The sequence below is a fragment of the Callithrix jacchus genome, chromosome 10 (assembly GCF_049354715.1).
Source record: "Callithrix jacchus isolate 240 chromosome 10, calJac240_pri, whole genome shotgun sequence".
In the NCBI taxonomy this organism is placed as follows: domain Eukaryota; kingdom Metazoa; phylum Chordata; class Mammalia; order Primates; family Cebidae; genus Callithrix; species Callithrix jacchus.
In genome coordinates, this window is record NC_133511.1 from 122,937,510 (window position 1) to 122,955,161 (window position 17,652).

At 57.6% G+C, this 17,652-nt stretch overlaps 2 protein-coding genes across 22 annotated transcripts; one reads left to right on the top strand and one right to left on the bottom strand.

The window, feature by feature from the left end:
* The first annotated feature begins 165 nt into the window (after positions 1-165).
* On the top strand, positions 166-6,047 carry MUS81 (MUS81 structure-specific endonuclease subunit). Of its 18 annotated transcripts, none has more exons than XM_054241064.2 (16): positions 166-565; positions 650-779; positions 905-1,026; positions 1,639-1,737; positions 1,886-1,954; positions 2,119-2,204; positions 2,745-2,885; positions 3,059-3,151; positions 3,249-3,370; positions 3,458-3,558; positions 4,141-4,257; positions 4,360-4,455; positions 4,623-4,751; positions 4,826-4,929; positions 5,409-5,492; positions 5,584-6,047. In XM_054241064.2, exons 3-16 carry the CDS (start codon positions 940-942, stop codon positions 5,648-5,650), a joined length of 1,395 nt encoding a protein of 464 aa, XP_054097039.1. In that variant the 5' UTR covers positions 166-565; positions 650-779; positions 905-939; the 3' UTR covers positions 5,651-6,047. The 18 variants fall into 18 exon arrangements, with proteins under 18 accessions (XP_054097039.1, XP_078197555.1, XP_054097040.1 ...); XM_078341429.1 differs by having other exon boundaries at positions 3,461-3,558; XM_054241065.2 differs by having other exon boundaries at positions 957-1,026.
* Positions 6,048-6,057: 10 nt separating this feature from the next.
* Positions 6,058-13,353, bottom strand: EFEMP2 (EGF-like fibulin extracellular matrix protein 2). 4 transcript variants are annotated; one of them, XM_078341431.1, is made up of 12 exons: positions 12,839-13,353; positions 12,492-12,551; positions 12,054-12,171; positions 11,768-11,816; positions 10,986-11,192; positions 10,367-10,489; positions 9,966-10,082; positions 9,702-9,821; positions 8,399-8,518; positions 8,184-8,310; positions 7,743-7,938; positions 6,058-6,656 (listed from the first exon to the last, which is right to left on the bottom strand). In XM_078341431.1, exons 3-12 carry the CDS (start codon positions 12,162-12,164, stop codon positions 6,495-6,497), a joined length of 1,332 nt encoding a protein of 443 aa, XP_078197557.1. In that variant the 5' UTR covers positions 12,165-12,171; positions 12,492-12,551; positions 12,839-13,353; the 3' UTR covers positions 6,058-6,494. The 4 variants fall into 4 exon arrangements, with proteins under 4 accessions (XP_078197557.1, XP_078197559.1, XP_009006741.1 ...); XM_078341433.1 differs by lacking the exon at positions 12,492-12,551 and having other exon boundaries at positions 12,839-12,997; XM_009008493.5 differs by lacking the exon at positions 12,839-13,353 and having other exon boundaries at positions 12,492-12,668.
* Positions 13,354-17,652: the final 4,299 nt, after the last annotated feature.

Sequence of the window (17,652 nt, forward strand, 5' to 3'; positions counted from 1 at the left end):
GACAATCTTAGAGACCTTAGAGCGGCCAAGTTCATGTTGGGCCGTTAAGCACCGCCCAGCCAGTCCTCCCCCGTCACAGGGGGCGCTGTCCGTTTTCCTCTAACCTACACAAAGATGACCCCGCTCTCGAATCTGAGGTGACTGGAAGGAGCAGGTCCAGGTTCCGGGGACTGGGGCGGGGTGCGTCCCAAAGGCTGGTCCTGGCCGGAGCGGGGCCGAGGCGAAATATTGTTAGAGACAGCGCCGCGCACCAACCACTTAGAGCAGCGCAGGTTCTCTCGTTAGTGCCCCTTGCGTAAGGGGGCCCGTGATCTCAGCGGTCCTGCCCTCAGCTTCCCTCTTCTGCCGCCCCGCCCCCGACCAGGTGTTCGAATCCCGACTCCGGAACTGGCGGCGTCCCAGTCCCGCCGGAGGACCCGCCTTCGGGCTCATGGCTGCGCCAGTCCGCCTGGGTCGGAAGCGCCCGCTGCCTGCCTGTCCCAACCCGCTCTTCGTTCGCTGGCTGACCGAGTGGCGGGACGAGGCGACCCGCAGCGGACGCCGCACGCGCTTCGTGTTTCAGAAGGTGGGTCTTTGCGCGGACCGATGGGAACAGCTGCTGGCCAGGTCAGGCCTGCCCTGACCAGTTACCCTACCCCTGCCCCGCCAGGCGCTGCGCTCCCTCCGGCGGTACCCACTGCCGCTGCGCAGCGGGAAGGAAGCTAAGATTCTGCAGCACTTTGGTGACGGGCTCTGCCGGATGTTGGACGAGCGGCTGCAGCGGCACGGAACATCCGGCGGTGAGCGCCTCAGAAAGGGGTTGGTGATCCCCTGCCTCCCCCAGGTGCAGCCTCGGTACTCACCTGGGATCCCTTGGCTTCAAGCTCCTTACTCCTGTCCAAATTTCTGTTCCGCCTCGGGCTAGTGGCTGGCGCTCCCTGAGCCACCCTCACCGGTCTCATGTACCATCTGAGCAGGTTGCATCCCAAACCCTCGCAGCAGCTGGATTCCATGGAGTGCGGAGTTGACTCTCTTCTGCTCCCGCAGGTGACCATACCCCAGCCTCACCATCTGGACAGAACAGTCCAGCACCGCAGGGGCGACCTGCAGAAGTCCAGGACTCTTCCATGCCAGTGAGGAAGGGGCAAGGGGAGTGGAAGGCAAAGCGGGAGTGCGGGAGTATGATTTCCTGGCTTGGGGGACTTGGCAAGCCTGAGTCCAAATCTCACTATCGATGCTTGGCCTTGGGCAAATGACTTATCCTCTTTTCGACTTAGTATTTTAACCTGTGAATGGGAATATTGGTAACAGCCAATAAGAGAATTCCATGATCAAGCTACTTAGGGAGCACAGCTCAGTTAGTTACAGGGTCATCGTCATTCAGTTTTCCTGTCTAATCACTCCTGTCCTGCCCCGAATCATAGACTTGAAGCCAGGCTGGGCCAACACCCCTACCGGCTGCCCCAAACTGCCTGCTGTCTCATCCCAGATTTGCAGGGGGTCATTGCATCACTTGGCCCATTTTACTGAGAAGGAAACTGAGACTCAACTGAGTGACTTACCCAGTGCCACGAAGCCTGTGAAACCTCAGCCCTGCCAGGGACTTACTGGAAGATGACTGGCTGGCTTTCATGTTCAGAGCTCCTCTGTTCCTTTCAGGTTCCTGCCCAGCCCAAAGTGGGAGGCTCTGGTAGCTACTGGCCAGCTCGGCACTCAGGAGCCCGAGTAATACTACTGCTGCTCTACCAGGAGCACCTGGTGAGCACCAAGCTACACCGGGAGGTGGGGTGGGAGGTTCCCAGAGGTGCCTGGCCAGGACAAGACAGGTAAAGATTATCCCAGCCACCTGAGCAGGATGAGGGGCCCTGGCACTGAGCCTACCCTGTCTCTTCTACCATGGTTTCAGAATCCTAAGGGCCACCAGTTCTTAACCAAGGAGGAACTGCTGCAGAGGTGTGCTCAGAAGGCCCCCAGGGTGAGCACAGGGGTCAGGGAGGACAGGCCCAAGCGGCTCGGGAGCCCACTGAAGACTGCCCTTTCTTGCAATGAGCACATGTGTGGCCCATGGCTGGGGACAGAGGGAACATGGACCCGTGGTGGCAACAGTTGCTCTCTGAGGGTCTCTTTTCCAATCCACAGGTAGTCCCTGGGAGTGCTCGACCCTGGCCAGCCCTCCGCTCCCTTCTCCACAGGAACCTGGTCCTCAGGACACACCAGCCAGCCAGGTGGGGCCAACTGCAGGAGATACAGGAGGCAGGGATGGGACAGTACGCATGACCCAACACCTCCCAGAGCTGATGCTGTTGAGGTTGGGAGATGTGGGCCTTCCCTCAGGAGCTCCCACTGTTGGAATACCTGGAGGGTAACTGGAGAGAACAGTCCAAGCCTGCAGCAGTGGGAGTGGGAGGGCGCCATGGGTTTTGAAGGAGGAGAAAGCCTTTTCAGAGGAGATAGCATTTGATACATTTCAGGATTTGGCAGGTAGAGATGCAGGATAAGTATTCTGAGGAGGAGGAAACAGCATTAGTGAAGACAGGAGAAAGGAAATTGTCTGAGACTGACTTATTGCAGACCTGAGAATGGCACTGAGCAGGTCCAAGGAACTGCTCTAAGAGCCAAGAAGACCAGGAGGAGCAGGAGCCACTGGGGTCATTTGTGCAGAACGCCAAGGGGGCAGTGAGGCTAGCCCAGCTGGGGGCAGGCAGGAGAGCCTGCCAGGAATGAGTGAAAAAGGGAGAGCTGTGTTTGTCCCCTCTGCTTCCCAGGTACTCACTGACCCCAGAGGGCCTGGACCTGGCCCAGAAGTTGGCTGAATCAGAAGGCCTGAGCTTGCTGAATGTGGGCATCAGGCCCGAGGAGCCCCCTGGGGAGGAGACAGCAGTGCCAGGAGCAGCTTCAGCAGAGCTGTGAGGAGGAGTGGGGAAGAGAGGAAAACAGGGAGACGGGGATGGGAAATGCGGCCAAAACCCTGCAGCTAAGCTGTGGCTGCCCCCTACTGTGGGTGGGTGTTAGGTGGTGTGGGTACAGTGCAACTGCCCTGGCATGAGGGATTCTGGCCTCACACACCACCCCCACTTAGTGCCAGTGAAGCAGGGGTCCAGCAGCCACCACTGGAGCTGAGGCCTGGAGAGTACAGAGTACTATTGTGTGTGGACATCAGCGAGACCCGGGGGTGAGTGAGGTGGGGAGAAAGAGAGGATCGGAGGAAGCTGGGGAGTAGGCACTGCCCTTCCCTGCCCTGATCTAAGCTTCCTTCCTTGCCACTCCAGGGCGGGGCACAGGCCGGAGCTACTCCGAGAACTACAGCGGCTGCATGTGACCCACACAGTGCGCAAGCTGCATGTTGGGGATTTTGTGTGGGTAGCACAGGAGACCAATCCTAGAGATCCAGGTGAAGGGCCATGGACGGGCCGGCGCCAGGGGCAGGGCCTGGTGAGTGGGGCATGGCAAGCTAACGGGACCCTTCCTGGCTCCTCAGCAGCAAGCCCTGGGGAGTTGGTGCTGGACCACATCGTGGAGCGCAAGCGGCTGGATGACCTGTGCAGCAGCATCATTGACGGCCGCTTCCGGGAGCAGAAGGTAACTTCGCTGGATTTGCCAGGGTCCCTGCCTGCTCTGGGGCCCCCTTTTCAGGCCAGAGCAATCCAGGAGCACTTCCGGCAGCCTCCTTGAGGCAGAGCCCTTTGGACTCCAGCCACACCCACCCTGTGGCTGCTCCAGGATTAGACCCCCACAGGCCCATCCAGGCCCACAGTAGGAAGGCAGGGTACCTGCAATCTTGGGCTGAGCTCAGGAGCAGATTAAAGATCCCTTGGGTACCCAGTTCCTCAGTCTTGGATAAACAAGGCTCAAATCTCCAGGACTGGAAATACAGACACTGTACCTTGGTACTTGCTGCTGGGCGGACCCCATCGTCACAGGCCCAGGGCAGGCTTGAAGGATGGACAGTGTTCAGAGATGGAAGAGGGGCTTTCTAGGCAAGAGTGTCAGTATGAGCAAAGCCACAGAGGCCCCTCTGAGGCAGGGGGAGAGGCTAGGGAGGATACGGAGGCTAACTGCTAGGACCAGGGTCACAGCACCATTTTGAGTGTGACATGATGGATGCCCAGACACATGGGCATCCAGCCGGACCCTCCCTGCCTACTCTGTCCACCTCCCCAGTTCCGGCTAAAGCGCTGCGGCCTGGAGCGCCGGGTATACCTGGTGGAAGAGCATGGATCAGTCCACAACCTCAGCCTTCCTGAGAGCACGCTGCTGCAGGCTGTCACCAACACTCAGGTGGGCTGGAAGGGCAGAGCCAGGCAGACAGGGACCCCTGTGGTCTGTGGTTCATGGTCTGGGCCAGGAGCCACCTTCCCTCTCTTGGGTGGTCTTTCCTAGGTCATTGATGGCTTTTTTGTGAAGCGCACAGCAGACATTAAGGAGTCAGCCGCCTACCTGGCCCTCTTGACACGGGGCTTGCAGAGACTCTACCAGGTGAGCAGGGCCCGCAAGGAATTCGCCTTGCCTGTGCATCCCCAGGAGAAGCAAGGTGGGTGAGATCCCATTTCTCAGGCTGACCCCCTGAGGCCGAGGACTGGGCAGGAGCTGGCTGGAGTTGTCCCTTCAAGCTCAAGCCTGGCCTCAGCTCCTTCTTCCCTCAGGGCCACACCCTACGCAGCCGCCCCTGGGGAACCCCTGGGAACCCTGAATCAGGGGCCATGCCCTCTCCAAACCCTCTCTGCTCACTCCTCACCTTCAGTGACTTCAACGCAGGGGCCATCAAGAACAAGGTACTGCCTCTTCCCTGCTTCCCTGACAGGGCCCGGCCCAGATAACCCCTGATCCAGCCCTTCCCCAAACCCAGGCCCAGTCGGTGCGAGAAGTGTTTGCCCGGCAGCTGATGCAGGTGCGCGGAGTGAGTGGGGAGAAGGCAGCAGCCCTGGTAGATCGATACAGCACCCCTGCCAGGTAGGCCCCCGAGGGCCCTTAGATGTCCTCAGCCCCTGCCCTCCATGCATGGAATTCACCTTAATCCATGCCTTGTGTGGGCTGTGCAGACCCAGAGATGGACAGATCTGGCTGAAGTCCAGGGTGCTCATGGAGGTCAAATGGGGAGGAAGCCAGCAGGCCCACACAGCGTCCCAGGCAGTGGAGGCCACAGGAGGGAGGGAGACATCCCAGCTGGTGGAGCAGAGGCTTCCTGGAGAAGGGGGCTGAGCCATTAAGGGGAGTGGGGGTGACAGTTTGGAGCCCTTGCTGGTTTTGCCTCGGAGTTCCCTCAGGGAGGGAGGATAGGCAGGCTGGCGTGGGGCCTTGTGTGCTGGGCTCAGGAAGTGGGGCAGTGGCCCAAATCCTCTATCCCACGCTGACCCCTCTGCCTGGCCCCTCATGGTACTGGTCTGGTGTGAGCCACTGTCAGCCTCAGAAACTCAAACCCCTGCCCCCAGCCTCCTGGCCGCCTATGATGCCTGTGCAACCCCCAAGGAACAAGAGACACTACTCAGCACCATCAAGTGTGGGCGTCTGCAGAGGTGAGGACAAGAGGCACAACCTGGAGGGAGTGGCGGGGGCCGGGGCTGCCCTAGGCCCAGAGCATGACCCTCACTGCCTCTCTTCCTGCAGGAATCTGGGGCCTGCTCTGAGCAGGACTTTGTCCCAGCTGTACTGCAGCTACAGCCCCCTGACCTGAGCTTATGCCACAAAGCAGCCCCCAGCTCCCATCTGTCCCCCCACCCAGGCTAATCAGCCTTTCAGCCAGCATTGTTTGGGGTACAATTAGAATCTAAGTATTTGCAGCCATATGTATTATATAGGAGATGCCCGGCCCTGGGGCCTTGTGAAATATGCAGGAACCAGAGATACCATCTGGTCCAGCAGTTTTTAAACCAAGCTGCTTAGGACCTGGGATTCCCTGGTCAGGGAGATGGAGTCAGTGGGCACTGCAGCTTTGGACTGACTTTATATCATCAGTTGGTCCTTATCAAATAAAACTTCCTTAGAAGTGCAGAGGGAAGATAAAATAAATAAAACTTACTGGGAAAATTAAAATAATAAAAATAAAACTTCCTAAAAGAAAAGCTCAAAAACCACTAACAGTCCAGTTGCCTCATTTTATGGAAAAACAGTCTCAGGGAACCACTAGGACTTGTCAAAATGTACAGCTTGAGACAGAGTTAGGCTGGAACCCAGGGCCTCCTGACGCTATCCCGAGTGCAGTTTCTCAGGACCCCTGCAGAGCAGCCAAGTCCAGATCTCTGGTCCGCCCTCCTCATTACCTCCTCTGCTCTCGGGGTGACTGAAGCCTGTGGTACGGAGCTCCCAGCTCCTGTCAATGGGGCCCCCTGGGTCTGAGCACACAGAGACCCCCACTTAGGTGGACTTGGCCTGCCCCAGCCTGAGGCTTGCTGCAGTGTGACCCTCCCACCTCAGCCACCAGGACTCCTTTTTTCTCCCTTTATTGCCTTTCTCATTCTGCCCCTCACAACAGGCTCCTCAGCTAAGGGAGCTGCGGGAGGGTGGCTCCCTCCTGCTCCTCAGAAGGTGTAGGCCCCCACGAAGACGGTGAGTCTCAGTACAGAGCTGGCCCGGTAGCTCATGAGGGAGTTCATGGTGACCATCTCCAGGTCCAACACATACTCCCGGGGGCCTGTCACCGGCCGGGCGAGGACCAGCATGGCGCTGACGTTGTTGATTTGCTGCAGGGCAGTGGGTGGGGGGACATATTTATTGTGTCAGCCTGTGTGCTAGGCCTCAGCCCCAGTGTCACCTCCCTGCCCCGTGGCCGTGAGGTGGAGAGACAGCCGTGTCCAGGCCCTGACCCCAGGCTCTCAGTCAGGACTCTCATCTGGCTCCTTGACACCCTTGACATCTCTGCTCAGAAATTTCCCGACTCAGAAATCTCCTGCTGGGGCTCTTCCCACGCTTTCCAGCTAGCTCTGTCTAACCCAGGCTAACTGATGATTGAAGGCCACATGTTGCTCTCGGGAGTGGTGGGACCTTTGGTGACCCAAAGTGAGCAGACTCCCTTCAGAGCATTTGATTTCTTCTTTTCTTTGTTTGAGATGAAGTCTCCCTCTCGACCCCCAGGCTGGAGTGCAATGGTGCGATCTCAGCTCACCGCAACCTCTGCCTCCTGGGTTCCAGCAATTCTCCTGCCTCAGCCTCCTGAGTAGCAGGGACCACAGGCACATGCCACCATGCCCAGCTAATTTTTGTGTTTTTAGTAGAGGTGGGGTTTCACCTTGTTGGCCAGGCTGGTCTCAAACTTCTGACCTCAGTTGATCCACCCACCTTGGCGTCCTAAAGTGCTGGGATAACAGGCTTGAGCCACTGTGCCCAGAGCATTAATGGCCCAGCGCATTCAATTTGAAAAAGAAAGAGAAGAGCTGGTACCAGACAAACTCCTGCTGAGACCCAAGCAAGCCGCTGCCACTCACTGTGACCCACTCCTGGCCCCTCCCACCTTAACAGCTCCACCAGCAAGGAACGGACTTTCTAACCCCAGGCCCCTGCACACACCATTCCCTTGGTTTGTGGGTGAAGAAATTGAGATCAGAAATGGGAAACCAGTACTGGGATTCAAACCCCGGGGTCCGAGTGCTTCGTCAGAATTGCATTTAACCATCTCTCCCTACCATGAGAATTTAGAATACCCCGGCTTCCTTCAGAAACCCCAACTCCTGGGGGCGGGGCTTCAAGAGGAGAGGCGGGACACAGCCTGGCCCAGTACCCCCTTAAGGCTTCCGGGAGTACACATCAGTTGAGGGTTGCAGAAGCCTTACCCTAATGTAGAAGTCCCCCTGCGAATTTCCAGCACGGATCTGAAAGGCATTGTAGGCGCCAGGGTAGACGGAGGTCGCCTGGATCTGGAACACGTCGGCGGGCACGCTCCGCTCTGAGGTGATGGTCATGTAGCGGTGCACAATGGACGAAGGTTGCTCTCGACACAGAGGGTTGGAGGCTGGGCAGAGGCAGCGGCTAGAGACCCCGAGGTGGGGGACACAGATGAGGTCCTTGCCTGTCCCCACCACCACCAATTTCACCTACCCTACAAAGGGAAGGAATCCCAAAAGGATCCTCCCACTCCTGTGACTGGTTGTCGTGGAGGACTACAATTCCCATCAGCCCTCAAGGACACTCACTGGCCCAAATAGATGCCAGTCAGCCCCAAAGCCCCCTGGGAGACATAGTTTCTGTGGGAGCCAGGCGTCGAAATGACTCACTTGTCAGAGACCTGGATATAGGGCTCCACGCAGCGGTTGGTGTCCACACAGCGGTAGCCCCCATGGAAGTTGACACAGGTTTGGGCCTCGGAGCACTGGTGTGCACCCGACTCACACTCATCAATGTCTGTGCCAGGGGAGAGGGGCTGGAATCCAGGGCGTCAGGCTGCCAGCTCCTGACACCATCCTGCCCATCCCACCCGGGTAACTTATACCTTGGCAGAGGCGTGTAGCCAGCAGCTGGTAGCCCTGTGGGCAGTGGCAGGAGAACCGGCCTGGCTCGTTGACGCAGCGGTACTGGCAGAGGTAGCTGGAGTAGCTACACTCATCAATATCTGAGGAAGCATGGGGATGGGGACCCCAGGTCAAGGGCAGTCCTCGCCATTCAGTCCCACAGACATTTCCTAAGAGAGCCCAGCCCCATGTTAAGCTGAATGCAGAAAGAGGGGGATGAGACAAGTCCTGCAAGGCTTAGCAGGAAGATGGATGGTTCAGAGAAAGCTCTGCCCAGGCTGCCCCAGTTCACAGACCTCTCTCTGCCCAGTGCTAAATAAAAGCACTGGGAATCTAGAGGCTTGGGTGTGAATCCTACCAGCTGATTTGGAGGAACCTCACTTTCCCAATCAGTAAAATGGGTGGATTAGACTAGATGAGTTTTGTGGGCCAGGCCTGTGCTGTAACCTGCCGAAGTCCTGCAGCCCACAATCAGCCCGAGCACCCAGTGATCACCTCCAGCCAACTGTGAGCTGCACGGGCAGACCATATCCCTTCTCTTGTTCCCCTCATGCTGCCACGTAGCAATGAGACCTCATCCCGCAGCAAAGCATAACATAGGAAGTACATGCCAGTTCACGGGGTGAGAGAAGTCTGGGATGGAGCCCTGGTCCCATCTCTTCCTGGGTGTATGAACTTGGCCAGGTCATTAGCTTCTCTTAGCTGAATGGTCTTTGTGCTTATTTTTATGTAATCCTCCCAACAAATGTGGAGGGAGATATTAATGTCCTCATTTTGTAGAGGAAGGAAAAAACCATACCTCCTAGGATTCTTGAGAGGAAGGAGGCCGAGTACGTCAGGAAATACACCGAGAGGGGAGGGTCTCATTAAGTGGCAGTTCATTCACTTTCAAGCACCGCAGCTTGAGACTTGCTGGAGCCCCTCTATTACACTGTTTCATCTAACCCTCAAGACACCCCGTTTTATAGAAGAAGAAACGGGCTCAGAGAAGAGTGACTTGTCCTACTGCAAAATTCAAATGCAGGTGAGCCTGACACGCGGGAAGAGTGGCACCCACATCCTTTCTTCCCAGTAGGCTTCAGTAGGGACCTCGCTGCCTCTCCCTGTGCCTTCCCTGCCAGCCTGGGAGTGCTCCACAGCCCGCAGGGTGGAGTACCCAGGAGGCAGCTGGGTGCACAGTGACTCGACTCGGAGGCCTCAGATGGAGACTGTGTGGCAGGAGGCACAGCACAGGTAGGGCCTGGGGACCCACAGAGGAACACACAGCAGGGGTACAGCCCTCACCGCTGCAGGAGAAGCCGTCCCGGTGCAGCTCATAGCCCTGGTGGCAGCGACACAGGAAGGTCCCATAGGAGTTGAAGCAGCGCTGCTCACATGGGGCTCCCATGTCACACTCGTTCACATCTGGGGGTGCCAGGAGAAATAGAAGGTGTGAAAGCCAAGGAGCGACCCAGAGCCCACACTCTACCTGGGCTGGTCAGGAAGGGAGCACCCCCATCTCACACGTCCCTGCGAGGGACCCAGGAGCCCGGCCCAGCCCAGCCTCACCCACACAGGAGCGGTTGTTAGGCCCCAGCTGGAAGCCCGGCTCGCACTGGCAGCGGAAGGAGCCAGGCAGGTTCACACAGCGGTGCTGGCAGTAGCGGTAGCGGCACTCGTCTATGTCTGGGATAGAGGCAGAAAGAGGGCAAAGAGCAGGTGGGCCAAGCCAGCTGGGACTTAAGGCTTCACCACCCATGATCCTGCCTGTGTCCGGGGAGCTGAATTAGGCAGGGTCAGCCAGGACACCTCCCAGACACACCCCCATACAATCCTCTGTGTCTGATGATAGGAGGGTAGAGATGATGGGAGTGGGGGTGAAGCCTGGGTTGAATGGGGGTCAGGTGCTAGGGCAAGGGCCAGACCAGGGGCACAAAGCCGGGACTAGAGAAGCTGCTCCCTGGACTCACCCACACACTCGGGCCCGATCTTGCGGTAACCATCAGGGCAGGTGCACTGATAGGAGCCAGGCAAGTTATGGCAGTCCTGGCTGGGGCGACAGTCGTGCAGGGCCTGGGCACACTCATCCACATCTGTGAGAGACACCACTCAGCCCCCGCCTGGGATCCTGAACACCACCCAGTATGACAGATAGATCGCCACTTGGATTCAGTCCTCTCAACAGCACACATAAGAGTTCAGTACCCGGGAGCCAACAGGAAAGGCACCCCTAACCTCCAACACTGCATGTTGGGGGTTGCATAGGGATAAGGTCCTGTCCACACACCCCCAGCAAGACTGATTCCTTCGTCCTCCTTCCTCCAAGGCCTGAGGCTCCCAGGGGACAGACACTGGAAGGCAGAGTTCCTGCAGTGTCTCTGCAGGAACTGAGGGGAGAGGCCCGGGGCTGGCTGGAACAGTGGCACATGAGCTGGGGGCACCTGTGGCAGGTCCCAAACAACTTGAGTGTCTGGATGAGGGTGTGGACATCACTAGTGGCCCTTCTGAGCTGGGGAGGAACATGAGGTCTGAGTTTAAGAAGCTTGGTGAGAGGACTGGAAGCCAGCTGCCAGAGCAGGCCCCACTCACCCACACAGCTCTCCTGATCGTCGGGCTCATAGCCTGGTGGGCAGGGGTTGGGGTGTTGAGCGGGAGGCACTGGTGGTGGGGGTCCCTCGCCGTGTAGGTCATTGATGACGGCAGCGGAGCGGGGCAGGCACAAGTAGCCCCCGTAGTGGTTGATGCACTTCATTTCCCCCTTGCAGGCCTCAGGGATGGTCAGACACTCGTTGACATCTGCAGAGAGGGGCCTGCTGGGCACAGCCCGTCTCCTGGGCTGGCCCTGGAGGGAGTGGAGCCAGAAGCCCAGCTGGGCCTTCTCTGAGATGTTGAGATGCGTGGCCCCAGCATCTCAACCCGCTCTACTCAGCAAGCTGAGGCTGCCTGCCCAGGACCCTTCCCCAGGGTCGGCCAGGACTGGAGTGGGGTAGCAGTTCCCACTGTTGCCCTCATTTTTGGCCTGGTGGGTCTCTATTGCTCCCCACGGCCCTGGCCCTAGCTCAGGCCAAGAGGGGGACCTCCTTACCCATCCCTGGGGACATTGCCCTCCCAGGTTGTGATGAGACAATGAGCTGGGACAGGACAGTAGTTCAGAGATCCAGCTCCTCTGAGGGATTGGGGCAAGTTTTCCTGGGTTTCTGGAGAGGGCGAGGCCACCCCTAGCCGAACTGGCCTCCAGAGCACCAGAGCTGGCCTCGGTGCAGCAGAGCTGGGCACAGGACCGGCTCTTGGAGGTGGGCCTGTCCCTTGGAAAGCAGCTATCAATCCCTTTCCCCATTCCTGGGGGTGTTTGGTCCCCCAGGCACACACACCCCGGCAGTGCTGGCTGTCTGGGTCCCACTCATAGCCATCTGTGCATTCCTGGAAGGGAACCAGAAGTGGCCAGTGGTCACCCTCAGATCTCCTCCAACTGGACAGCCAAGACTAGGGCCTGAGCCTGGCCACCCTCCACCCGCTCCAACAACGGCCCCCAGCCGTCCACCAGCCACAAGAGGGAGACTCCCCCCCCCCCGCCCCCCTGACAGTAGACACCCCGGGGTCCCGGTCTCTTCCTCTCTGCCCATCCCATCCCAGGCCAGCGGCCTCCACTGTCCCCACCGTGTAGCTGTCGGGCTCTTCCGAATCCTGAGGAGACGCTGGCCCGGAGAGCAGCAGCAGCAGCGCCCAGAGCAGTAGAGACCCCGGGAGGCAGGACGCGCAGGGGAGCATCCTGGGGCTGCGAGGTGGTGGACAGGGGTCAGGGGCCTCTGCCGCGGCACCCCCACTCCCTGTACCGGGAGCCCGAGCCCAGCGCCCGCCGTGGCCCGCTCAGGACCGTGCTTGGGCCCCGGGGCCTCCAAGGGCTAGGGGCCGACTCCTCTCGCAGCCCCAGGTCCCAGGCCCGGCTCCCGGGCCCACTCACCCCAGCCACCCCGCCCCCGCCCCGTGTCCCTGCGGAGAAGGCCGAGGAACGCTGGCCTCTTGACGCTACGCTGCCGCGGACTCGGTCGAAACTCCGGCCCGCGCCCTCCCCCACAGACGGCCACCGCCACTCACTTGGGCCCGCGACGCCCCCGCGGCCCAAGGCTCTGGCTGCTCAGTTGGCTCCGGCAATGCCTGCGGGCAGACGGACGGGCGGACGGCACAGCTCCCTGGACGCGCGGCCCCAGGAAGCGCCCCCCGCCCGCCCGCCTGCCGCGGCGCGGCCCACCCCGGCGCCTCCGCCCGCCCTTCGGCGGATTCCTGAGCCCGCGCCAGGGGGAGGGACCCCGACCCCCAGCTTCTCCGCCCCCGGCCAGCCACAGGCCCCCACCCGGTCCCCCGCGGCGCCACCCGGAGCCTCCTCCCGGCGCCAGTCCACGGTCCCCCAGCGCTCGACCTTGATGTCAGGACCCCAGACTCACCCTGGGTGCCCCAGACTCTCACCAAAAATGTCATCCTGCGCACCTAGATTCTACCTAATCTGCACCCCCAGAATTCCATCCTGTGCACCCACACCGTAATCTCGGAGCCCTCAGATTCACATTCTGCGCCTCCTGAGATCGCCCTTAGTACCTAGAGCCCCCCTCACCAGTCCTCCAGACAGACCCTCATTCTACTCCCTGCAGAATTTTATTCTCTGCCCCAGACCGTCATTCTAAAAGATCTTAAAACTTCATCCAGCGTCCCCAGACCCTTGCCCAGGAACGAGAGGCTCCCAGGAGCAGAACTGTCCTTCTCGCTCCCTCCCGCCGGGGACCGTCTTCACTCCGGTGGTCGGCTCACTGCGCACTGCCTTCCCCACACCCTCCACCCACAAAGCTACAAGTTTTGGGGTGGGGGCGCCAGTTCCCTTTTGGCACAAAATGAATGGAAGCCCCTGAGACGGAGGGCAGGGCTGATGTCGGACGTGCAGGATGCCAGGGTCGGGTGCCCACGCACCTCCCCGACCTCCTCCCACCCACATCCCCCGCCCGGTTTCCGCCTCGGCCCCAAGTGGGGGCGTGTTCATGGGGGCGGAGTCTGGGCGGGGCTGGCTCCCAGGAAGGGGCGTGGTCACCTTTTGCCCACGTCTCTGGGCGGGGCCAGGCTGGAAGGCACTGCGTGTCCGGGGGATCCCCCGCCTGAGGACTCGCCCCTCCTTTCCCCTTCCCATCCACGCTGATTCCCGCGGTTGTCCTCAACGTGATCCCGGGAAGGGAGCATGCCCAGGAGGGGACGTGCTGGTGGGTGCCGAGGTGAGCGCCTGGGGTTCAGGTGAACTGCGCAGTGCCCCCTCCTCGCCACTCTGCCACCATCATCCTTCCCAGCCGCTGGGCCCAGGAGGTTAAATAATAGCTCTTTAAGGGGCCGGGCGCAGTGGCTCACGCCTGTAATCCCAGCACTTTGGGAGGCCGAGACAGGTGGATCACTTGAGGTCAGGAGTTCGAGATCAGTCTGAACAACATGGTGAAACCCAGTCTCTACTAAAAATACAAAAATTAGCCAGGGGTCGTGGCGCCTATAGTCGCAACTACTCAGGAGTCTGGAGAATCGCTTGAACCCGGGAGATGGAGGTTGCAGTGAGCCCAGATCACACCTCTGCACTCCAGCCTGGGTGACAGAGTGAGACTCCAGTTTAAAAAATAATAAGGCCGGGCAAAGTGGCTCACGCCTGTAATCCCAGCACTTTGAGAGGCTGAGGCAGGCGGATCACCTGAGGTCGGGAGTTCAAGAGCAGCCTGACCAATATAGTGAAACCCTGTCTCTTAAAAAAAAAAAAAGATATGTACACGCACACAAATCTGTACATGTTTATAGCAGCGCTGTATATAAGAGCCAAATGCAGAAACAATCCAGAGTCTGTCACCTGATGAGTAACAAGATGCAGTGCACCCATAGAGTGGAGCATTATGCAGCCATGAAAAGGAATGAAGTACGGATGCATGCCGCAATGTAGGTGAATTCCTGAAAATATCATGTGAAGTGAAAGAAGCCAGACACAAAAAGCCACATAGTCCATTTATATGAAATAACCAGAATAAGCAAACCCAGAAAGACAGAAAGTAGATTAATGGTTGCCAGAGGAAGGTGGGAAATGGGGAGTGACTGCTAATGGGTCTGAGATTTCTTTTGAAATAATGAAAATGTTCTAAAATTAGATAGCAGTGGTGGTCACACAACTATGCAAATACACTAAAACTCACTGAATTGTACACTTCCAAAAGGTGAATTTTATAGTATGTAAATAATACCACAAGAGTCTGGGCACTGTGGCTCACGCCTATAATCCCAGCACTTTAGGAGGCCAAGGTGGGTGGATCACCTGAGGTCAGGTATTTGAGACCAGCCTGCCCAACATGGCGAAACCCTGTATCTACTAAAAACACAAAAATTAGCTGGGTGTGGTGCTGAATGCCTGTAGTCTCAGCTACTCAGGAGTCTGAGGCAGGAGAATCAGTTGAACCTGAGAGGTGGAGGTTGCAGTAAGCAGAGATTGTGGCACTACACTCCAGCCTGGGCGACAGAGTAAGACCCTGTCTCAAAAAAAAAAAAAAAAAAGCAGGAAAGGAGTGCTGCTGCCACCCCATTTCACAGGTAGGGAAGCTGAGAGACTTGTCCCAGGTGCAGCCAGAGTAGTAAGGATGGACCTGCACTCAAGTCTCACAGGCTTCATGACCCCCTGGGCTCTTTGCCCCATATTAGAGCGTTAAGGACCCACCCTGCGAACACCTACTCTGTGCTAGCCACAGTGGTGCATGCTCCACTCGATATTATTCCACTCAACCCTGAGCCTGAGAATTATCATTGCCAATTAGAGATGAAGAGCTGAGGACTGGGGCGGGGGGGGGCGGGTGACGTAATGCACAGCTGCCACACAACCTGGACCTGAAACTCCATCTTTGCACCATCCGACCCGAGTCAGCCTCCCATTTGGAGCTGCCTCCTCAGGATTCCTCCCCCAGCCTCTGCCACCCCGGTGACATTCCCTGCCTTCGCCTGCTCTGCATTGGGTCCCTTTCAAGGTCCCAGATACCACTGGATTAGTGTCTCTCTCCTACCAAGTAGTGAGCTCCTCTCAGGCAGTGAGGCCCCTGTACCCATGGCCCAGCCTTTACTGAGTGCCAGCCGGGATCTGCAGGGTAGGCAGGTGAATGAACAAATGAGTGAGCAGGTGGACGAAGTTCACTGATTCACTCAACAAATGTTGACTGAGTGGCCACTGTGAACCAGATGCTGTGCTAGGCACCAGGGACACAGCACTGACCAAAACCAGACACAAACCTCCTGGCTTCGGGGAGCTCTCAAGTAAGGGAAGGGAGGAAAGGATCAAAGAGGAAGGCCACTGAGTCCCACACCTACAGTCCCTTCTCCCCTTGGCCTCCCACCATCCTCTTCCACCACAAGAGGCCCACACTGGGACCTCCATCTCTGAGGGCTGACAAGGAACCTTAACCATCAGCCACACACAGGACAAGACTGTCTGGGGCCCATACATGGGCTCTGGAACCACAGGGCCAGGAACCACTCTGTGGATGTCTGTCCACGGCCTTTCAATAAAGGCAGCACCACGTTTTTCAAATAGAGAGGCCCTTTGGCTTATTCTGTGGGCAGGGTGACAAAGTGGAGCCTCACGACTCTAGGAGGAATCCTAATAAATAAACAAGGTAGTGAGCACATGGGTGAATAAATCCCAGGATCAGAGTTGTCCTCTGTCTCCCACCCCATGGAACCCTAGAAAGCCGGCTTCTCACACCCTTCTCTTGGTCACCAGTTCTCAGCTTGGAGGCCTATAGGGGAGGTCCCCAGCCCAAGGACCCATTTAGAACAAAGGCAGCAGGAATGAGTGTTAATGCTGCTGCCCAGCCCTTGACCTCACATGTCAGGTTTTGACCTCCCTCTGTCTGTGATGCTCACCCTGTTATCTTTTTGGCTCCTCAGCCCCCTCATCCGCATCCCTAGACTATGTGAGGGATGAGGAACGGGAGGCACTAGCTGCCACTTGCTGCTCCTGAACTCTGCAATTTCCTAGGCTTTTGTTTTGTTTTGTTTTTGTTTTTGTTTTTAAGATGGAGTTTTGCTCTTATCGTCCAGGCTGAAGTGCAGTGGGGCGATCTTGGCTCACTGCAACCTCAGCCTCCTGGGTTCAAGTGATTCTCCTGCCTCAGCCTTCTGAGTAACTGGGATTACAGGGAACTGCCACCATGCCCAGCTGATTTTTTTTTTTTTTGTATTTTTAATAGAGATGGGGGTTTCACCATGTTGGCCAGGCTGGTCTTGAACTCCTGACCTCTGGTGATCCACCTGCCTCGGCCTCCCAAAGTGCTGGGATTACAGTGAGCCACTGTGACTGGTCTGGTTTTGTTTTTTTGACGCAGGGTCTTGGACCCAGGCTGGAGTGCAGTGGCATGATCATAGCTCACTGCAGCCTTAATCTTCCAGGCTCAAGCAATTCTGCTGACCTCAGCCTCCCTAGGAGCTGGGACTACAGGAGCGCACCTCCAGGCTTGGCTAATTTTTTTTATTTTTAGTAGAGTCGGGGCCTTGCTCTGTTGCCCAGTTTGATCTCCAACTCCCGTGCTCAAATGATTCTCCTACCTCAGCCTCCCAAAGTGATGGGATTACAGGCGTGAGCCACTGTGCCCGGCCTGCTTTCCTGTTCAGAACTCACGATGATCAATTGTTCAGTCAACAAACACGTAGTGAGCCTGCCTCATGCCTAGCCCTGTACTGGGCACTGAGGACACAAGTGAACCAGACACTTCTGGTGTGGCTGGAGGTAGATGCCCAATGGGCACAGGTGCAGCTGGGCTCAAGGGGCTATAAAGCTTCTACCAGAGGGAGGGGAAGCAGGGAAGGCTTCTTGAAAGAGATAGACCTGGGCCGGGCGTGGTGGCTCACGCCTGTAATCCAAGCACTTTGGAGGCCAAGGCGGGCGGATCACCTGAGGGCGGGAGTTCAAGACCTGCCTGACCAACATGGTGAAACCCTGTGAAAGAAAGAAGAAAGAAAGAAGAAAGAAAGAAAGAAAGAAAGAAAGAAAGAAAGAAAGAAAGAAAGAGAAAGAAAGAAAGAAAGAAAGAAAGAAAGAAAGAGAAAGAAAGAAAGAAAGAAAGAGAAAGAAAGAAAGAAAGAAAGAAAGAAAGAAAGAAAGAAAGAAAGAGACAGCCCTTGACCTCACTGAGCTTTTTAGGATGAGTAACAGTGGTTCCCTTGGTCAGGCGCATGGCTCACACCTGTTATCCCAGCACTTTGGGAG